The 22,948-nt window shown below is 34.6% G+C and overlaps 1 protein-coding gene and 2 long non-coding RNA genes across 4 annotated transcripts in view; all 3 read right to left on the reverse strand.

The window, feature by feature from the left end:
* Positions 1-22,948, reverse strand: part of LOC128210598 (golgin subfamily B member 1-like) — a 234,999-nt gene that overhangs the window by 163,409 nt on the left and 48,642 nt on the right. The window contains exons 5-7 of the mRNA XM_052914948.1: positions 19,848-19,994; positions 13,973-14,143; positions 1,157-1,225 (exon numbers count right to left, since the gene is read on the reverse strand). Of these exons, the coding sequence (XP_052770908.1) occupies positions 1,157-1,225; positions 13,973-14,143; positions 19,848-19,994 (387 nt within the window). The remainder of the gene's footprint in view (positions 1-1,156; positions 1,226-13,972; positions 14,144-19,847; positions 19,995-22,948) is intronic.
* On the reverse strand, positions 1,963-6,468 carry LOC128211306 (uncharacterized). The gene is made up of 2 exons (XR_008257265.1): positions 6,368-6,468; positions 1,963-2,431 (listed from the first exon to the last, which is right to left on the reverse strand). It is a non-coding gene; the product is annotated as an uncharacterized LOC128211306 (long non-coding RNA).
* Positions 14,391-19,811, reverse strand: LOC128211305 (uncharacterized). Of its 2 annotated transcripts, XR_008257263.1 has the most exons (5): positions 18,803-19,811; positions 18,005-18,169; positions 17,012-17,130; positions 16,611-16,686; positions 14,391-16,284 (listed from the first exon to the last, which is right to left on the reverse strand). It is a non-coding gene; the product is annotated as an uncharacterized LOC128211305 (long non-coding RNA). The 2 variants fall into 2 exon arrangements; XR_008257264.1 differs by lacking the exon at positions 18,005-18,169 and having other exon boundaries at positions 18,803-19,807.

Here is a 22,948-nt window from a genome sequence, read left to right on the forward strand (position 1 = left end):
TTTCCATATTTGGGCTCTTTGACCTAGTTTTTGACCCCAGATTAGCCATATTTGAACTTGAGCTAGAGATCAACGAAGCAATCTCTCTGACAAATTTCCAGGATATTTGGGCTGGAAATGTTACCTCTAAAGTGTTAACGAGGTTTTTCCATATCTGAGCTCTGTGACTTATTTTTTGACCCAAAATGACCCATATTAGAACCTGAGTTAGAAATCAATGAAAAAAACATTTCTGGCATTTTTTTTTGAATATTTTGGCTGAAATTGTTACCTCTAGAGTGTTAACAAGATTTTCCTACTTATGGGTCATGTAACCTAGTTTTTGACCCCAGATGACCCATATTCATACTTGTCCATGTTATTACTGGGACAAACATCCTGACCAAGTTTTGTGACAATTGAGGCAAAAATGTGACCACTAGGGTGTTTACAAACCAAGGGTGGACGGACGCCAGGCGACGGACGACTGACATTCATCAACCCTAATAGCTCACCCTCAGCCTATGGCTAAGGTGAGCTAAAAAAAAGCCCTATCAGATTTTAACAAAATGTGTTTCTTATATATAAGTCAATAAAAAACTTGTAAACCCCGGGTATGAGCCAGATATGAACCCCATGACACAATTTGAACAAAGTTGATAGAAGACCACAATATGATGATACACTCAAAAATCAAGAGTCTATGCCTAACTGTTTCAGACAAGAAGATTTTCAAAGATTTCCCTATATAAGAATGTAAGACACATGTGTTCTCCAGGGCAGGGCCAGCTTTGACCCCAGGGCATAATTTGAACAAACTTGGTAGACAACCACTAGACAATGTAACACCCCAAATATCTAAGCTCTAGGTCTCAAGATTTTTTACAAGAAGATTTTCAAGTGTTTTTTTTAAGTTTAAAGTTTTAAGAATTCAGCTTTGAAATTTCTTTAACAAGTTTGAAAGGACACCACCTAAGGAACATCCCTGTGAAGTTTCATCAATATTGTTCTGGTGGTTTAGGAGGAGATGATGTTTATAAGAAATTGTTGATGCCGGACGAGGAATAACAGACACCAGACAACGGATACTGGACGCCGGACATAGACCTATAACAATATATATAGCTTACATTAGGTTAGCAAAAAACACATGCTCTGCAAGATCCAGTGCCCTTACATATTCAGGAGACAGTCTTAGGCGGCGTTTCTTTCTATGCTGCAGAACTTCCATGCGTCGGTCCTTCTCCTAAAACAGAAAAACAAAAACAGTGACCATGATAGTAAGATACAACGACTACCAAATGTGCATGTCATCTTTTGCCCAACCTCTCTGATGCCACCAGAACTGCCACTTCTGCCACCAGAACTGCCACTTCTGCCACCAAAGGGATGCGAAGAAAACAAAGGCAATAGTCAATATCTGTTATCTTAAAGACAATATTCACTGAGTATATTTAATTGAAACAGCGCTTCATACTCTTTACTGTGAGATGAACAGATTCCATGACCATTAATTGTTGTACACTTCCCAAGGATCTGATAAATCTATCTGCAGTTCAGGTTGTTAAAAAGCCATGTGCAATAAGCTGTATACATTTATTAATAAAATATATATTCAGGATAAATCAACCATGAGGGCCTTTATAAATGTACAAGCGATCAGTAATCCATGGGACTCCTTTTAAACAGTAAATATTGTTTTTAAGCAAACCAATTGACCAGCTAAAAGTTATACAGCTATATTCAATTTCAACATTAATTTAGATCAGTAAGACTGTGATAACAAAATAACCAAAAGCAGATGCAAACACAATTGGATGCTTTATCTTGGTCAATCAAGGGGAATTACTCAACAAAACTCTTTTCCAGAGTATGTGACAGGCAATATTGTCGCGTAACGTAGTTACGTATAAACACTTTAAAGTGTCACGTAACATAAAAGTTACGTATGAAACACTTTAAAGTAATAACAAAAATCAATAGTAGAATTCAAAGTTTATTTGTAACAAAAAGCAAATATTTCATCATGATTATCAAATGTAGATGTACTCAGCTGGTGACAGTCGTGATAGCCGCTGGCTATTAGTCCAATTAGCTTGACAGTTCATGACTATAGAATACGTTCTTTTGGTATATAACAAGAAATTAAATATGTACAACTGTCAAATGCTAGACGAAATCAGCAGTATATATGAAAGCATGTTATACAGTTAGTTAGAGAGTAGGTTTTGGGCATGAACTAGACTTATAGCCCGTATGATACTTAAGAAGGTACATAACAAAATAAAGACTTAGAACACTTGAACAGTTGTTGGTTGTTTACTGAACGAACTATCACGAAAGTTAAGTGAGCGGTGGCATTACGCGACACGTAAAAGTTTGGCGCCTGCTGACCGAAGATATTCAAGAACAGGGTTGACGTGGAACACAACGGCGAAGTACTGACAACCACCTGAAACGAAAAAGGGGTGAGTGACAATTTCGGTTATATTGGATAACATAGAGAAATGGCAGAACCAGATATTAGTAGAATTTTTCAAAATTTAGGGGAACAATTACAAAATGTTTCGGCTGTAGTAGGCACTCAGAGTATATCACAAGTAGTACCATATTTTGATGGGGATACCAAACAATTTAAATATTGGATAAAAAATATTGAAAAATACGGCGTTCTCACAGGTCTCGATAGCGAAAGATTATAAATGGTAGCATATCAGTCTAGCAAAAATGCAGTTAGTGATTTTATACAAAGGTATCTAAAAAGTAACCCTGATGATAACTGTGATACACTAAAAGGGGAATTAAAATCAAGATTTTCGGAAGTACAAGATCCACAACATGCTTTCTGTCTATTAAGGGCAATAAAACAGACACCAGGGGAAAATGTTCAAATATATGCAGAACGACTTTTAACTATGGCGGAAGAAGCTTTCGTAGGACATAACGGCGACCTAGTAGTTATTGAAAGGCAATTAATCGGGTTCTTTATTGATGGTTTGGCACATGATTTCCTAAAAATGAAAGTAATGCGAGAAAATCCAGATACTCTTCAAGCCGCGGTGCGTAGTGCGACAAATGAACAAAATCTTAGAACTAGATTTAACCTTCGAATAGGTAATGCGCCGAGTCAAAATAGCAGGCATGGTATTAGCAACAATGATAGGCATGAACCTATGGAAATTGATCATTTGAGACCAAATAAATACTGCATATACTGTAGACGGCCCGGTCATAACATAAAAGATTGTAAGTCAAGAAAACGCGAAATAAATGCCATAGGTAAAGAATTTCAAGTTCAAGATAACCAATTTAGTGATAGGCCAAATAACGATTGGAAATCAAAGATTGAATGTTGGAATTGTGGGAAAATGGGTCATTTTCAAAGGGAATGTCGAAATGGCAGGAGACCATATTACCCCTCACGTAATCACAAAAACTAGGTGTCTCTTATCATAAAGAAGTCGGTGATAGGAGAAAACATATGTCAACATTCACTTAGCAATTTGTGGGAATCCAAATTCATGTCTGATAAAAATAGGAAACATTTCTTTTAGAAGTTTAGTAGACACAGGTGCTGAAGTTAGTTTAATTAGTCGAAAGGCTCTTAGGTTATTGCAAAACAAACCTAAACTCTTAAATAAACGCGCTCATTTACAATCAGTTAACGGTAATTCGCTACAAGTTGATGTCTCAGTACAATTAAAATTTAGAATCAGCCGAGTTCACAAAGTGCACGAATTCTATGTTGTCCCAAATATAAATAGAAATATCATTTTAGGCAGGGATTTTTTATCAAAAAATGGGGTAAGACTCTATTTTGATTTAGAATGTATGCGCATCGATGATAGTTATGTACCGTTGGAAGAAGATTTACATATTGCATCAATTGTGAGACTTCAAAAATGTACTGTCTTGAAACCACAAACACGTTACTTATTAAATGGTAAAGTAAAATCAAATCCCAATATAGATACAAAAAAATGTTATGAGCTTAAAAACATAAACAATTCATTTTTAGACTCTGAACCAGGCCTTGTAATTGTTAATTCCGTGGTTAAATTTCAAAGCAAACGTACATTTCCAATTGCAATTATAAATAACACTCATAAAACAATTAAGTTCAGGAAAGGCAGTGCTATAGGCAGAATTGAAAAATTAGAGGCTCAAGAGATTGCTTCTGTTCAAAATACTTCGGTTAAAGGTAATCCAATGACTGATGATGAAATTTTGACAGACTTACGAGTACCCAAAGATCATGCTGAAACGATCTTGCCAATTATAATGCAAAATCGAAAACTTTTCGCTAAAAATGACTCCGACCTTACTCAAACTGACACCGTTACCATGACAATCGAGACGGGAGATCACCCCCCAATTAAATTACGACCATACCGCACACCTTTGAATAATAGGAAAATTATTGACAATGCAATTGACGAAATGCTTGAGGCAAATATAATTAGGAAGTCACATAGTCCTTGGAGTTTTCCCATTGTAATAGTAGATAAAAAAGATGGCACTTAACGATTTTGCGTAGATTTCAGACAATTAAACAAAATTACAAAACCCACATCTTATCCTTTACCTCTCATAGATGACATATTGGCTATTTTAGGTAAAAGTTCATGGTTTAGTTGGCTTGATCTTAAATCAGGATATTTTCAAATGAAACTTGCAGAACAAGATAAAGAAAAGACTGCTTTTACGACCAGATTCCGAGGTCTTTATGAGTGGAATACTGCTCCCTACGGTTTCTGTGGAACTCCTGGACGGTTCCAGGAATTACTTAACCAAGTATTAGAAGGCTGTGAAAGTTTTGCCATTGCGTATTTAGACGATATCTTAATCTTTTCAAAAACAAAGGAAGAACATTTGGTACATCTCCAAAAAGTATTCAAACAACTTGAAAAACATAAACTTAAATTAAAACTAAAAAAATGTCAATTCATGCAAGAAGAAACACAGTACTTAGGTTTTGTTATTGATAAATTAGGAATCAGACCAGACCCTAAGAAAGTAGAAGCAATTAGACAAATTCCAACTCCTAAATGTGTAAGAGATGTTAGGTCAGTCTTGGGAGCTGCCATCTTTTACCGCCAATTTTGTCAAAAGTATTCTGAAATGGTTGAGCCATTGATTAACTTAACTAGAAAAACAGTCAAATTCTTTTGGTCACCAGACTGTGAACGAAGTTTTCAACTACTTAAAGACAATCTGACAAAAATTCCCTATTTATCTTATCCTGACATAAACAAGCCATACTTTTTGTATACAGACGCTTCAGATAAAAATATCGGAGCATGCCTCACACAAAAATGTGAAGAAAATGAGATTGGGGATTATGCTAATGAAAAACCAATTTATCTGCTTTCACATAAATTGTCTGATACACAAACTCGGTGGAGTACCGTGGAAAAGGAAGCGTTTGCCATACATTACGCATTACAAAAATTAGACCATTATTTGCACAATGCTGAGTTTGTTATTAGGACCGATCATAAACCTTTCAAATACCTTTTAGAATCACCCATGCAAAACAATAAAATTCAACTCTGGGCGTTATGCATCGCTGGTTATAATTGTAAAATCGAATATATACCCGGAAAAACTTATATCATAGCAGATTTCTTGAGTCGCCCCCCATCGTCCGATGCTATCCAAATTGACCCACCCAATGATTACGAACCGGATATAAGTGATAACACCTTTCAAATTTCCGAAAATTATGTTCCAGAGAATATTAAGCAAGTCAACGCCATTAATTCCCAATATCTAAATAAAAAACAGGTTGTTGATAAAGAATATGAAGAACAAGATTCTTTCGTAGAACCGGTAAAACAATTTGAAAGTATGTCAATGGCTAATGAACAAGATCTTGATGCCAATCTTTTACAATTAAAGATAAAACTGCGACATGGTCAGCCTAGCGAAACGGAGCAGAATAAATATATTGAAATAGACCGAATTCTGTATTACTTGTCAAACGCCGATGAGGAGCCAAATTTAAAATTAGTAATTCCCAGCCATTTAACACCTTTAGTCATTACGCAATATCATGATAATAACAGGCACCCGGGTAGTCAAAGGTTATTTTCAACCATTAAACAAAAATATTTTTGGCCTGGACTGTTTAAAGAATTACACGCATATGTTGAAAAATGCGTTACCTGTCAAAGTCGGAATTTAAATAAAAAAATAAAAGCTCCCATGCAAGACCGTCTGAACATGGCACCATACCCATTCTCAGTAGTGTCTGTAGATGTCCAGGGACCATTACCCATGACCAGTTCGAGGAACTGTTTTATTATTTGCTTCTTAGATATGTATTCAGGCTTTGTAGAGGCTTTTCCAGCACCTGACAAAAGTTCAGATACCTTAATACACTTACTGGTAGAAGAAATCTGTTGTAGATACTCAACTCCCCTTCGTTTAATCTCCGACAATGGTAGCGAAGTAACTAGCGGTGCTTTCCAGGCCGTTCTGAAAGAATTAAACATAGATCATGTAAAAACTTCCACCTACCACCCTCAGGCCAACGGTCAAAATGAAAGATCTCATGCAACTATCAATAACATTTTATCAAAACTAGTAGAGGGTAATGTCCGACAATGGGATGTACATCTTAACATGACCTTGGCCGCAATGAGATTTTCAACATCAGAGAGTTCTAAACATTCACCCTGTTTCCTTCTTTTTAATCGAGACCCGGTTCTTCCAATCGATAATCTACTTAAGCCCAGAATGAAATACCATGGCGAACAATATTATAAAATTATGCTTAATGAACAACATAAAGCATTTGTAGAAGTCCGCAGACAGCTTAAAAAATCTTAACGAAAACGTATGCAAATAGGAATGCCAAAAACATACGTTTTAATTTAAATGACCCTGTCTATTATAAGAACTTTCAAAGACATAATAAGTTGGATGCTAAATGGAAACCGTATTATCGGATAATCAAACAGAAATCACCACTAACCTACCTAATAAAAAAACAACTTGATAACTCTATTGTTAAAGTGCACGCTGAACAAATACGACATGCAAAAATTGACGAATGGCCAATTCCCCAAACAACTAATAAACGACCTATACGAAAAACAAACTATGTTGTCCCACCAAGTGATTTATCAAGTTCTGATTCAAATGATTCTGAGCCCATTGATTCGGAACCCCATCAAGTTAATTTACCCCCTATAACAAAAAGGGTTAAGCAAGAACTTGGCACCGAGTCTGATGGTGAAAATGAAATACCTCTCGCAGAACTCCAAAAGATTCTACGAAATAAATCTAAAGTCACAGAGATGCCAACAGAGGTGAAGAATGATACTCTAAGCAGTTCTGATTCTGAATCCCTTATGAGCGACATCAATCTAAATAACTCACCCGAAGATACAAATCATATTGATTCTGATAATTTGATAACGCCTGAGTCTAGCGACGATGAAGCAATGAATATTGAGGCTGTTTCAGCTCCCCCACTTAATGTCAAAAAACATAAGAAGGATTCGAGGCATAAAAAGAACGCGATAAAAACAATGTTAAAATGTTTGTCCGTTATGCTGTAATCACAATTCCTTTCTTATGAGAACGATGTGCTAAACATCAGACACCTACAACTTGCGACTACGAGTTGCTTTAAGAATGTTGACATATGTAGAAGACTTCGCACTGTATAAGTAATTGTGTGAAAATACTGTAATTGTGTGAAAATACAGTAATTGTGTGAAAATACTGTAATTGTTTGTAAATACTATAAATACCTACACATCGATTATTAATGACTGATTGTTATCAATTATATTAATCATCTATTTTCAGAAACAAGGATGAATTACCTTAATTACCTTCGTACTCTGGTACGCGATTGGCATGAGTGATACTTTTGAGATATACGATAATGTCATATTTCAAAAACTTAAAGATATTTCAATTACTAAGTCACACTGGCAATTAGCACTGGTAATTGACACTAAGGTGTTTGCAAACTTTCTTGATCAAGTTGATCAGAGATTAATAAATTCTACCGAAATGGCTAATCAGGTTATTATGCATTTTAAGGAAAATGATAAGTATACTGATAAAGACGCATTTATTGAAACAATTAGGAACATTCAGTTAGATTTGGGAAAAGTACAGGACACTTAGGCGAAAGTATTAAATAGCTATACAGATTTGCAAACTTTAGGACAACGATCTGAACGGTCTTTATTACCTTTGGGAGGCATATTCAAATTTCTATTTGGGGTAGGAGACGATTCCGATGTTCAAGCTTTGAGACATAACGTTGCTAAGATCGCGCATACACAACAAACGGTGATAAATATTCTTGAAAGTAGTTTAACAGTTTTAAACGTATCACAATCCCATATATCAGAAAACAGGCAATCAATCAATACATTAATCGAGGCATTAAAAATGGTTAATATAAAAATGTCACGTTGGCAGGGTAGAATAGAAAAGCAACTGGAAATGGTGCAAGGATACGCGATTAACTACAATAATTTAAAACTCATTGTTGAAGAAATAAAACAATTAGTAATGCACGCGACGATGTATTTGGATGAATTTAGATCTAAGTTAGATATGCTTAGTACACGCAAAGTATTCCCAAGCCTGATCTCACCATTACATTTGAGAGAAATACTTTTAGACATAGTCTCGAATTCACCTCAACAATATACCCTTCCTGCCGATCCTCAAACACAACTTTGGAAATTCTATCAAATCCTCTCATGTAACACAATAATGTATAACGACCATATAATTGTAACGATCAAGATTCCACTTTCTGAACTTAATAATCAATATGAATTATATCAAGCCTACAATTTAGATGTACCTTTCATTAGTAGAAACTGCAGTCTTACACAAGCAGATAATATCAGTATGACAGCTCGTTTCGATTTGGATTCTACCCGAATGATTACTAATAAAGAACGCACTCAATTCTCCATCCTAACTGAATTTGAATTACAATCTTGTGTACAAAGCATTAGTCCATTCTGCGAAGTTCGCTCGGCGCTTTATCAAATGAGTTTATCCCAGTTCTGTATTACAGCCTTATTTATGAAACAAGACAATAAAGTCAAAAGTCAATGCTCTACCATAACAAGACCAAATAAACGCCTACCAGCCGCGGAATATCTATATGATGGTATTTGGATCATCGCTTCCAAAACTGACTTAACATTTGTAATCATATGCCAAAACTCCATTCAAACTCATAGCAAAAAGACAGTAGAAGCTCCTTTAAGTTTACTATCGTTGCAAATGAACTACAAAGCGTATAATGAACATTTTACACTGGGGTCATGGTTTACAAATAGTTCAAGACTGCAATTAAATAATTATGAACATTATCAAGTACTTTCCAATTTCACATCACTTCAAATCTGGGATCCTCTCCATACGATTCTTACTTACGTCTCAAAAATTGAAATGCCGGATGAATTGAAACAGATACACGAACTTCCCTTAAGAGCTTTAATGAATAAATTAATTTACTTACCTAATTCTGTCCTTGACGTATCCTCTGGGTGGCCACTATGGAAATTAATTACAATCATAGCAGCTGGTGTTCTGCTTGTCAGTGTGACCGTTCTCATTCTGCCTTTCTCAAATGTATTCCTGACCGATCGCGTCCCAAACCCCACTCACAATACAGTCAGGTGGTCTACAAAGCCAGTGAGAAATCTACTCTCGCCCAATCAGAGGCGAGGCCTGAAAAACTGGGTATCTGCAACCAATCAACGTCAGCTGCAACCCCGCTGTCCGAAGCCATCAAAAGATATTATCCCTGCTTGGATCGGATGGATTTAAACCCTGAGGGCCACCATTAAAATTGTTGACAGCCACCGGGACTTTTTGAACTGTCAATAACAAGATCGTCAACGACGATACCACAATAGTGATGGACATCATTAATGGACTTGTACATAAGAATCGTTTATCTATTTATGGACTTATTCACTGAAGTACATGAGGAAATTCACCGTGTAGCGGCCCAACGCCAGGTCTATGTCTGCGTCTGCTGCTGCGAGGCTACAGTTTCTCGCAGGTCGGTGAGAGCCCTCACCAGGAAGTCGGCCGTGTTCCAAAGCGTTTTGACACGTGCCACAGCGATTCTCGAGCTGCCGCCCCAAGGACCAGCAGCTTCGCCCATCCTTCCGGTATTGCCGCTCACATGGACGTGCACCGGAAGCTCGAGTGACCGCCCCCGGTCACCATCCAGGAACAAAACCGTAGACAGCAACAGTGTGGACTAGGGACTAAAAGTGTTTTATTTCTGCTTTAGTGTATTGTGTTTGTTCCTATTGATTATTTTTCATATTTGGTTTCGGGTATAATTTATTTGCATGTATTATTGTTTCTTCATTGTTCATATAAAAAACAAAACAAAACCGTTCCTTCATATTCACTAATTCTTTTTAATTTTTGTTTCCGATCATCTACTTTATCATTAATCAATTATAGTTGACAGGTTTTTCTCAGGTTTAAATATAGAAGAGTATTTCTCTCTGATCAAAAGTCTCCATTAACAACATTCTTGTTGACACCTAATCATTAGCAAGTGTCATCATCCTCACGAGCAATTAAACGTTAACACCAATTAACCCTGCGGATAATTTCTCCGATCTTTACCGAAGTAATTCTCACCTATTTATGACACTTCCTAAAAATAAGATAAGGGCGGGAACGAACGCGTTGAACTTCAACGCTCGTTAGATTTAAATTGGCGCTTGTTGAATTAGATAGTGATTAAAAATTAAATTGTGATAAAAAGTATAACGCAAGGGTTATTGGTGGCAAAACAATTTTTTTTATTTTTTTCCTGATTGCAGATCTCGAAGTGAAATTGAATTAAAGTATATTTAGTACGATGAAATAATTCCATGATGAAATATTTCTTTTAAGAAAAATCGGACGAATGTCACGTAACGTAGTTACGTATAAACACTTTAAAGTGTCACGTAACATAAAAGTTACGTATGAAACACTTTAAAGTAATAACAAAAATCAATAGTAGAATTCAAAGTTTATTTGTAACAAAAAGCAAATATTTCATCATGATTATCAAATGTAGATGTACTCAGCTGGTGACAGTCGTGATAGCCGCTGGCTATTAGTCCAATTAGCTTGACAGTTCATGACTATAGAATACGTTCTTTTGGTATATAACAAGAAATTAAATATGCACAACTGTCAAATGCTAGACGAAATCAGCAGTATATATGAAAGCATGTTATACAGTTAGTTAGAAGAGGTTTTGGGCATGGAATAGATTTATGGTCTATATGATATTTAAGAACAAACAGAACATGAATAAAGACTTTGAACACGGGAACTGTTGTTGGTTGTGAACTTAAGAACTATCACGAAAGTTAAGTGAGCGTTGGCATTACGCGACAATATGTGTTCACATTAAACAATGTACGATGTGTTCACAGAAAACAATGTACGGTGTGTTCACAGTAAACAATGTACAGTGTATTCACAGAAAACAATGTACGGTGTGTTCACAGTAAACAATGTACAGTGTTTTCACAGAAAACAATGTACGGTGTGTTCACAGTAAACAATGTACAGTGTATTCACAGAAAACAATGTACGTTGTGATCACAGTAGACAATGTCCGGTGTGTTCACAGTAAACAATGTATGGTGTGTTCACAGTTAACAATGTATGATGTGTTCACAGTTGATAATGTATGGTGTGTTCACAGTAAACAATGTATGGTGTGTTCACAGTTAACAATGTATGATGTGTTCACAGTTGATAATGTATGGTGTGTTCACAGAAAACAATGTACGGTGTTAACATTAAACAATGTATGGTGTGTTCACAGTTAACAATGTATGGTGTGTTCACAGAAAACAATGTACGGTGTTCACATTAAACAATATACGGTGTGTTCACAGTTAACAATGTATGTTGTGTTTACAGTTGACAATGTACGGTGTGTTCACAGAAAACAATGTACCGTGTGTTCACAGTAATCAATGTATGGTGTGTTCAAAGTAAACAATGAAAGGTGTGATCACAGTAAACAATGTATGGAATCAAAAATTATGATTTTTTTTTTATTTAGTTTGATCACGTGTTTCACAGGTTCTCAAGTTATGGCAAATGTACTTCACAATTGGAAATGTTACAATTAAATAAGCAGGTCTATCAAACAGCTATTACTCAGATAGTCTGAAAGATGTTTAAAATTTGATGAAAATTAGCAACAGCACCTATCAACATGACTTAACATAAGGCAGAAAAAATCATGCAATCCCAAAAGCTTCCCAGTGTATGAGACTCTTTCCAATAGCAATCTAGGCTAAATCTAGGCAGGACTTTTTGCCAGAGCTTGTGAAATTTTCTATTTTCTACTTAACATATGAAAAGATTTTTTGCACTGACTGATTTAAGACAGAAAAGAAAAAAATAGCCAAAGTGGAGTGTGACCTTTATTTTGTTATAAGACACCAACATATCATAAATTATTTAAATCAAATGTACCTGTCATAAGTTATTGTCCTCACACCCTTTACGCAAATTCTGAGTTGAAAAGGGGACATAATTCTGGATGAAACTAGTGGTTTGAAACAAAAGCCAAACAAGACTGTATTTAATGGTGTTAAACATGACATGTGTACCAATCGTTCATTATATACATGATCCCTTTCATGAGAAATTGTCTGGACACCATATTTTTCGTTTATTCAGAGTTGAAAAGGGGACATAACTCCATCAAACATTTGTGCATTACAACCAAAGTATTTTATGGTGTTAAACATGTGTGCCAAACATTATTTAAATCTGCGGACCTTTACATGAGTTTTTTTTATTTTGTCCATACACTGTATTCTTGGCAAATTTTACTTTGAAAAGGGGCTATTTTTTTAGAAAAATGACTTAAAATTGTACCTCTGTATTTTTTGGCCAATTTCAAGTTGAAAAGGGGCCATTACTCCATCAAAGACTAGTGATTTGTACTCATAGTTGAACTTCACCTGTGCTTTATGGTGTAAAACACATGTACTTATGTCATTTTAATCCATCGAATCTTTTATGATTTATCGTCCATACAACAGATTAACCCGCAGACTGACCAGCTCAGTCTTATATCATACCCTTTCAAACTTTGTTTTGTTGGGGTTTAAAGATGCACTTTTTACTCCCAAATAAGATTTACCACAGTTAATAATATTGTTTTAATATTCCAAAAATTCAAAAAAGGAAAAAATGTAAAAACCAATGGTTCTTACGAAGGATACCGAGTTTTATTTGAAAGAAATAGGCATAAAACATGCTATTTCTACCATATGAGACTATAGTAGACCACAGGTAATCTTTGAGCCTTCACCAATCATTTCACAATTTTGTGCTTTCTGCTAAATTCATGGTTACAATATTGTTTTCTGTAGTTAATATTTTCCATAAATACATTACTTAGTAAGAAGTTTAAGGTTTGTCAGTCAAAATTTATGTTTGTTATACATGGGTATGTCTTGATTTTGAATTAGAGTGTCACAATAAAAATTAATGAGATTTGAGAAGTATTATGAAACAAACTATTTTCTAACATATTACAACATTTTATTATCACTACCATTGGCACGACGTTATACAAGAGAGTGTAGTATTGCGAAGAAAAAAAACACTACCCGGAGGAAACCAACTTGTCTGAATCAAATCTCTTTATGAAATCTTGGTGTCCATCAAACCAAACCTACATGCACCCAGACCAAGGATGCATTGGTGAGAATTGTGCTCAACCAAACGTCTAAACTTTAGTTGATACTTTTTATATAGATATCTGGAACAAACTCTTCTGTTCTTAAGAAAATAAAATTAAACAACTTTTTCATTTCCTATGCCGATATATCCAACTATATACACCCCCAAACACTGCCTGCCAACTTTTTATATGCGAGTTTTAAGAAGTTCAATCCCTCCCCCATCAATGTAAATATTATAGAAACAATAATATTTTACTCACAGCAGCTGCCTGTTTCAAAGCAGAGATGGTTTTGGCATTTTGAGCAAGCTCTTTTCTCAACCTGTCAATTTCCTGTATTTGAAATTTGAGATTTTCATTCTCTGATTGGATCTCAATTAGTTGCCTTGACAATCCAGAGCACTTGCGTCTTGTCTCATCCAGTTGTTCTTTCTGTGTTGGTGATCAGTAAAATGCTTTTAAATTTTTTCATATCATCACTGTAATAACATTTCTATATGTGGATGGGAATGGGAATATGATCATTCTGGCCCAAAAATGACATTTTGAGATATTGTAACCTTTATGATGCCAAGTATTTCTAGAACAAAAATCCAAAGTTTCAAGTCAAAATTCACAAAAACTAAAAAAATATAGTACTTTTCGTAACACGGGTGTAGAAATCGAAATGAACAAAATGTATGGTCTAATGTGTTTATTTAGAATGAAATATCCATGTCAGATAAGTATCATGTCAAGGACTATTTACATGTAACATATAAGTTTTAGCATAGAAACAATAAGCACTCATAGTTTGATTACAAAAGTTAACGAAAAGTTCATAAGTGCATTTGGTTGCTATGGTAACTATTGATAATGCCATTTTCACTCATTTTCTAAATGTTTCTCAAAAAATAATGTTTTTCATAAAGTTGTGTTTTAAGTTATTGACATTTTTATGATACCAAGCAATTGCAGAAATAAAATCTGAACTAGTCAGTCAAATATTAAAAAAACAACAATGGATATGGAACATTTCGTAACAGAGAGCTTTAACACAATTTGAACGAAATGTTCGCTAAATCTGTTCTTATTTTGAATGAAGTACACAAGTCAAAATATTAATATATAAAACTATCTTTACTAGTATCACATTCACTACAAAAGGAAAATAACAAGTATACATTGCTAATGTCCATAATGATAAAGAAACTTACAACAAAGGTCAAAGCAAAATTCAGTTGCTATGGTTACTTATGAAAATGCTATTACCAATCATTTTTGAAAGTCCGCATAATTTTTTTTTTATTTATATGTTATTGACATTTTTATGATACTAAGTATTTACAGAAATTAACTCTAAAGTTTCACGTTAAATTTCACAAAAGTTATAAAACATATGAAACATTATGAAACACAGGGATAAAAAACAATGTGAACAAAACTGTTCTTATTTTAAATATTATATATATGTCAAGATACCTGTTTAAATATATCACTTATCTTTACTAGTGTTACATAAACTTCAACATTAAAATAGCAAGTACACATTGCTAATGTCTATAATGACATAGAAATTGGCCACAAAGGTCAAAGCAAAAATCTTTGCTATGGTTACTAATGAAAATGCTATTTCCAATCATTTTCAAAGTCTGCCACAAATAATGTGTTCTCAATATACAATGCGTTTTAAGTTATTGGCATGTAAATGATACCAAGTATCTTAGGTATAAAAACTAAAGTTTCTAGTCATTTTTGTACAAAGAAATCAAAAGATATGGATCATTCTGTTACACATTGGTAAGCCAGTTTGAAAACAATGTCCACTAAAAATGTTCTTATTTTAAATGCAGTGTCCATGCCGAAATACTAACTTAACTGTCTGTTATAGCTAACACATAAACTAATTCATAGACACAAAGAGTACACATTGCTCATTATATGTACAAAATGACATAAAAGAACTACATAAAACAACAGCCTGTTGCTATGGTTACATGTGATAAGCCATTTTTTACTCATTTCTTTCATATTTGCCACAAACATTTGATCTACAATCGACATTTCACCAACAAATGAGTAAACTTCGACTTTACACAGTTGGTTTAGGGCATACTGCAGATCTTGATGACTCAGATCTAAAGAATGGACCAAAAGAATATTGAAGGTACGATTGACGTTCAGCATCTAGGCACGTTGCGTGCTTTATTTCAGGCAAAACACCACATTCTGGACTCATCCTCAAAAGAATAACTTCATTTTCTGAGGAATCTACAAACTCTTTGCATACTAAACTCCTGGTTTATGTTTTGATACATAGAAATGGTGGTATTTGGTAATATTCTTTAGAGTTTTGAAATATGTATCTAGGAATGATTTCCAACTGTGAACTGTGATTGGCTGTTGAGGGTCATAAACCAAGTGTGGGATGTTGTGGCCGGACTTTGAAGAGGTGAAAACAGTGTGGGCAATTTCTTGAAGATTCTCGGCATTACAACATCGCCACTGGACCTTCCAGTTGCCGAAGTGACAGTCAGGAGCAAATTTGGTGTGCCCAGCCAACATAGTGTTTAGTGTTACACTCTCATGCAATCCTGAAAATTGTTGGAAGATCTGTTTAGTGTAAATAAAACTTATCTATATTCACAAAAAATATAACTAAGCAAATGATTTTAACTAGGGTATAATAAAGTTTTCAAGACATATAAATCTTACAATAATGGAGTGTTAACATATGTTTATTTAGTTAACATATTCCTCATATCAAATTACTGCCAACTACACTTTAACTTCATCCAGTTCTGCATCCTTTAAAATTAAAGCACCAATCGCAGATATCAATGATGTGATTGATTTCAAAAGACAGTGCATTTGTCCTAAAAAATCAGACAAACAATAATTAACAGATAAGAAAACTTACCTGTCATTACAGGTCACATGGCATACCAAAGCACAGCATTGTTCTTGTTTTGGCCGACAGCATTATCGAAATAAACCTGGAAAATTTAATACATTTTTTTTCTTTTTTAAGCTATATGCAGTACATGAAGAAAGCAATGTTATATTGATGGACACATTTCATAAGCCATGGTTGAATCCAAATATCCAATCGTTATCAATCATCGAATGTGAAATGGAAAAAAAAATCTGAGTAAGAATGTGTTTCATGGTGTAAAATATGTTAAGTTTCATCATCTTTTATATTCACTATTGATTCTCATAATCTCTTCTCAGCAATAAGGATAAAGTTTGCATAAGCTGTTAGAACCTTTAATCCATTAAAATTCTATAGATAATTTAAATGGGTGAAGCACTAAATACCTCAGCATGTTTTTCACCGACACCATAGTGCTGAAAGTAGTGGTGGGCCAGGCTCACGACACTGTCACTTCCTTTCCCCGGCAATTCGGCCTCGTCCACCAGATAAAATGTCTACTTTCCTGTACAAATAAATGTTAACTATTGTTAAAGGGACTATACACCAGATTGGCACCAAAAACAGTTTTTTTCTGTAACAAATCTCAGGACAATTATTTAATAAAATGTTTTACTCTTTGATATCATAATTGTAAAAAAAATACCAAAATGTAAATGTTCGATCCGGATTCACCAAAATTGCAGTCCAATGTTGTATCTAATGTGCTACGAAGGCTTACTCTAAACCTTTGGAATATCTAAGCTATATACCTAACTTGGTAATATCAGGTGATAACATCGACAAGCCAATCACGCATACAAATGAATTCTACTAGGTATACATACCTAGTAATCTTTTTTAATGGTACAATACGAAAAAACTGTAAATATATAATTGTAAACTATGTGGTACTTCAGTTACATGTAGTTAGTTTCAATGCATTGTACTCATTGATACCAAGTTTATGTCAGTTTTCGACAATTTTCTTCTTTTTTTCCCGCTATTTCATCATATGGTGTATAGCCCCTTTATTTGATTTCACAAATAATAATAAAATTGTACTGAAATAGTCAGCAAGAAGATAATGTAGACAACCCAAAATGACACAAACAGATAGCTGTATTACTTTTACAGATCTTTATTTCTAATTAAAATTCATTTTTAAAATCCAAGCTAAGATCAAGAGTGTTTAACTTGTTTACGTTGAATCTTTTAAAAGGATTTCTAAGTATGGCCAAGGTAAAAGTTTTTGAACAGGAATACAAAGCTGACAACATAAAAAATCTAACCTAAAAAATTAATTCTGACTTGGAAAGACAATTTTTACAGGTACATCATTATTGTATAAGATCTGTCTTATTCTGTTACTCCATGTTTAATTCAGAGTGACATCTTACCATAAAAACATAGCTGAACCTAAGGCACACATGCGAAACACATGACACTTCTGTGGGGTGGCGAAATATATCGGCCCAACTTGTTGGCATGATGTGGATAGTGGACTTGCTGGGCAAAATCCCATGAGTAGTGGTAGTGCACATCTTGGCTACATGGTTCAGCACCTTCAAAGACAATAATGATAGCAAATAAAAAATCAAATAGTATTTTACTTTATGAAAACAGGTGATCCGAACCGTTATTCAGTAACATTCAAATGATAGTAGTATGCACACTGCAGTTTGTTTACATTTTGAATCTCCTTGACATCTTCAGTTCTCAGAGTACCATCATAACTATTTTACATTTTTTTATGTCGTTGAAATTAGTCTCAGAAACATCATGTCCACTATCAGACTCTTGTTCATTTCACAATCAAAATCATCATTATTTATCAAACATAAAATTGACCTTTCATCTGAATCTTTTATATTTTGACTTTGAGAAGACTGCACAAATTCATTTATAATAAAGATTGTCAAGTTAAAGTTGTTCATTTGCAAAATCTGGATCATCATTTTGAATATATTCTTTTTCATAAGGTACCGTCGAGGCCTGTGACAACGTTTAACATTTAACCTTGGCGGTCATTATCGGTTGCTAACAACAAAACAATTCGCAGAATTCACTTCCGGGTTTTGACAATTACTTTGATTGCCATGTGAAAGTACTGTCAAATTACTTATCAAGCTTGTAGATTGTGTTATACTGATTAAAAATAATCATTAATGATTAAATAACATTTTATTTGTACTTACCACTTGAAATTCCACAATTTAAACCAAGAAACGTTGAAGTTTAACACCGGATGTTCCTCGTGATAAACTGGGAAACGGTGTCTCGGTTACTTCGTTGTTTGTCAGAATGTTAACAAATATCGGTTATAAACAACCATTTCATGATCAAGCATATTCTGATCAATGTTCTTTCGTTTCAAAAAAATAAAATAATACTGTTTTTATTTCAAAAACGCCTCACATCATCGACCAGAAATGTTTGCACCTTACCGTCATACAAACGTAGTTGCCAAAGTCCAAAAGCCGAACAGCTGACCAATTCTTTCGGTAAATTAAACACACGTTCAAAGGTTATGATCAACTAAACGTCAATAAATAGTGTTTCAGAGGGTTTATTGCTGAAATTGACGTGTTTTTTTTTATGTTGACAACAAATAACTAAGTTTTAAGCTCGAAAATACCATGAAAAATCAAGGGGAAAAGAGTGCGCGATTTGATTCTCGCTTTTTCTCGTTATTCACGTTAGCGCCACAATGATCAAAATCGCGTTCCCATCCATATTATGAAGTACAACCCTCTGTTGACATCAAACTCAAATATCCAACTTTTCATCAAGATTACAAGTGTAAGAGTGTTACCAAACAAGACAAATGTTAATGCCAGACATCAAAGACGTGACTGAATAGGTTAAAAAGTGAATATATATATTTCTTATCATAGTTTGAATGATGGTAAACATAATTTTAAACATTGTAATAAGTGACTGAAATAAGCAGGGATTAAACTAGAAATGTTGTTTTCCCTTAAACTTCCCTTTTACGGGAGCTTAGTTGAAGAGAAATACTATTTACTGAGGGGGTAAAAAAAATATAACATTAGCATTATACAAAATAAACAAGGGGTGATAACTCTGTAATAAAGTGTCCCAGAGTTATAATTATTTCAGTGTACTTAACTTCACATTGCTATCATATGACAATAGCTTGAATTGGAAACTAATAATTGCATATAAACCTATGAAAAGTCTGTAAAGATAATGTTTATAAACTAATCCAAGTGATCTTACTATTTTCTTATTTTCCTCGGCAATATTACGCATCTGTTCCCTGAGGTTTCTGTTCAGCGTCGTAAGTTCCATATTCCGTTCAAGAAACTTCTTGTTTTTTTCTTGTAAGGGTTTACACTTGTGTTCGAAGTCCCTTATCTTTTTCATCTGTTGAAAATAAGATTTCATTATAATATTTTTTCAGGTCAATATCATGTATGAATGAGTGCAGTTGTACAATAATATCACTGTGTAGTGTTGGGAATTGGACATTACTATCAATAATCGGTTTATGAAACCCATCAATGATCGATTATCAATCAATTCAATTATTATTGAATTATCTTTGGTCATCATATTTAAGGCATACAGATACAGTGTTTGCACCAGTTTTAAGCACCAATGTTCCATTACAATATTGTTTGTAGATTTCTTTGTATAAATTACATTATTTATTCAGAAAGTGACGATTGTTTAGTGTTTACAAGTTACTATTACAGAACATGAGACCACAGGCTCTAATTTTTGTCTTGCATTTACTATTGTATACATGTGTAAAATAAACACAAAGAAAGATTATAAGTATCTTCCATGGCCGAGAGTGTAAGATAGGTTCATTCCGACCCAAGCGTAGAGTATTTAGCGGAAACAAGGTTTACCGAGTTTCCGCAAAACACCCTGCCCGAGGGTTGGGATGAATTTATCTTATACGAGCGGCTATGGCAGATGCTTTTTCTCCGACCTCAGTTAAACAAAATTAAGTAAACATGTATTTTTTGCTGGAACTCTTTTGTGCCTAATGAAAATAAATGCATATGGATATGCAATAATTCGTGGTTGTCATGGATATAATATGATTCTGATTATGTTAATAGTCAAATCGGTCATTAAATAGTTCTAAGGAGAGTGATGCATTATTTCTTGAAAGGTGCGTGAAAACTTTTTTATGGTGACATTTGAAGCGAGAAATAATTAATTAGCATTCTAAATATTGCCACGAGACAAGGTTTCTATGAAGCTACAGACGACGGTATTCAACAAGGGAGGTAATTACAATGTGGTGACCATTAAAAAGGAGTACTATGCGGGCATTTTATCTTCGCCCGTGGGCAAGATAAGAATTTCTAGCATGGTTAAATTATTGGATCTACTTATCTGAGGTGGGAGAAATCAATTTCTTTTTAATAATCAGTCAGTAATGAGTACAACAAGCAGTTGAATATTCTATATGTTTTACAAGAACAGTTTCTGTTTTACAAGAACAGTTTCTTTCAGAAAACTGAGAAAACTAAATTCTTACATGGTTAGAAGTAAACGGTAACATGTTTTAACAAGAGGGCCTATGCTCTACTGGCATGGCTCTTGTGGTCATTTTATATCCAGACCATGTATGTATGAGTAATAGGCAAAAAATATATAGTTCACTTTTTGTGTTTGGGTAAGCTGAATACGCTGCACATTCAACATCTGAGGACAGAAAGTGTTGTAAGCAGATTAGTTGCATGAACTATTTTAATATGTGCCAAGTAAAGGTAATCTGAGGGTAAAAAATATTTGCTTTCAAAACTGTACTGATGGTCGAAATTTCATTTCTGTAGCTTTAAAAATAAACAAGAAACGCTGCAATGCAACGAAACCAGGTTTTTAATGATTGACAGAAGAACTTCAGCCTGTGTCTTTTTTCTTTTTTAGTAACAGTGACCTAGACCCTAGGGACCCCAAATGCAATCAATTGAAAGGTATCCATAAAGACTTCCTTTATACTAAGTTTGGTCAGGATATGTCAACCCTAACTTAAGTTATTCAGTTTCAACCATTTTTCTATTTTTAGTAACAGTGACCTTGACCTTGAATCTAGGGACCCCAAACGCAATCCCATGAAAGGTATCCATAAAGTCTTCCTTTATACCTGGTTTGGTCAAGATATGTGGACCCTGACTAAAGTTATTCAGTTTCAACTATTTTTCTATTTTTAGTAACAGTGACCTTGACCTTGACCCTAGGCACCCCAAATGCAATCCCATAAAAGTATCCATAAACTCTTCCTATAGACCAAGTTTGGTCAAGATATGTCAACCCTAACTAAAGATTTTCAGTTTCAACTGTTTTTCTATTTTTAGTAACAGTGACCTTGACCCTAGCAACCCCAAACGCAATCCCATGAAAGGTACCCATTAACTCTTTCTATAGACCAAGTTTGGTCAAGATATGTCAACCCTTACTAAAGTTATTCAGTTTCAACTGTTTTTCTATTTTTAGTAACAGTGACCTTGACCTTGAACCTAGGGACCCCAAAGGCAATCCCATGAAAGGTCTCCATAAACTCTTCCTATAGACCAAGTTTAGTCAAGATATGTCATCCCTAACTAAAGGTATTCAGTTTCATAGGTGAGTTTGACGCCGCCCATCCGCTCGCCCGCCCGCCTGCCTAAACAACGACGTTTGTCATTCTAATAACCTGGTTTCACTATGTGAAAACCTGGTAAAAAAGTTGGTCAAAAGGTAAAAGTCAAGGACATCAGAGAACAACATTGATGCTCGTTTGCAAAACTGTACACATGGTCAAAATTTCATTGCTGTAGCTTTAAAAATTAAAAAGTAAGTCAAATGGGGTGGGGCCAACTTTTCCCAAGGGGCATAATTTGAAATGTTTTGCTAGACGGTCATCATATGATGCTCCACAACAAATATCAAAGGTATGGGCCTTGTGGTTGGAAACAAGAAGAATTTGAAAATATTTCTTAAGTAAGTCTCTAGGAAACTTGTGACATCTGGGGCAGTGCCAGTTTTGACCTAAGGGGCATAATTGAACAACCATGGTAGTGGACCACTAAATTAAGCCTTGTTCAAAATAGCAAGGATCTGCATAGCTGTTTCAGACAAAAAGGTTTTTAACATTCCCCAATTTAAGTATACCAAACCTGTGAACTGGGGGGCGTGGCCATTAATGACCCCAGGGGTATAATTTGAACAAACATTTACAATAAATTGTGACTTTACATGTAAACTTAGCTAAAAATAGACTTCGCTCATGAAGACTTGGCTAAAAATAGTATATTTTTTATTTTTTCAAGACCCATAATCTAGGATCTGGCTGGTTTTCAAAAGGAACTGAGCGTTAA

This window comes from Mya arenaria, chromosome 12 (assembly GCF_026914265.1).
Source record: "Mya arenaria isolate MELC-2E11 chromosome 12, ASM2691426v1".
Taxonomy (NCBI): domain Eukaryota; kingdom Metazoa; phylum Mollusca; class Bivalvia; order Myida; family Myidae; genus Mya; species Mya arenaria.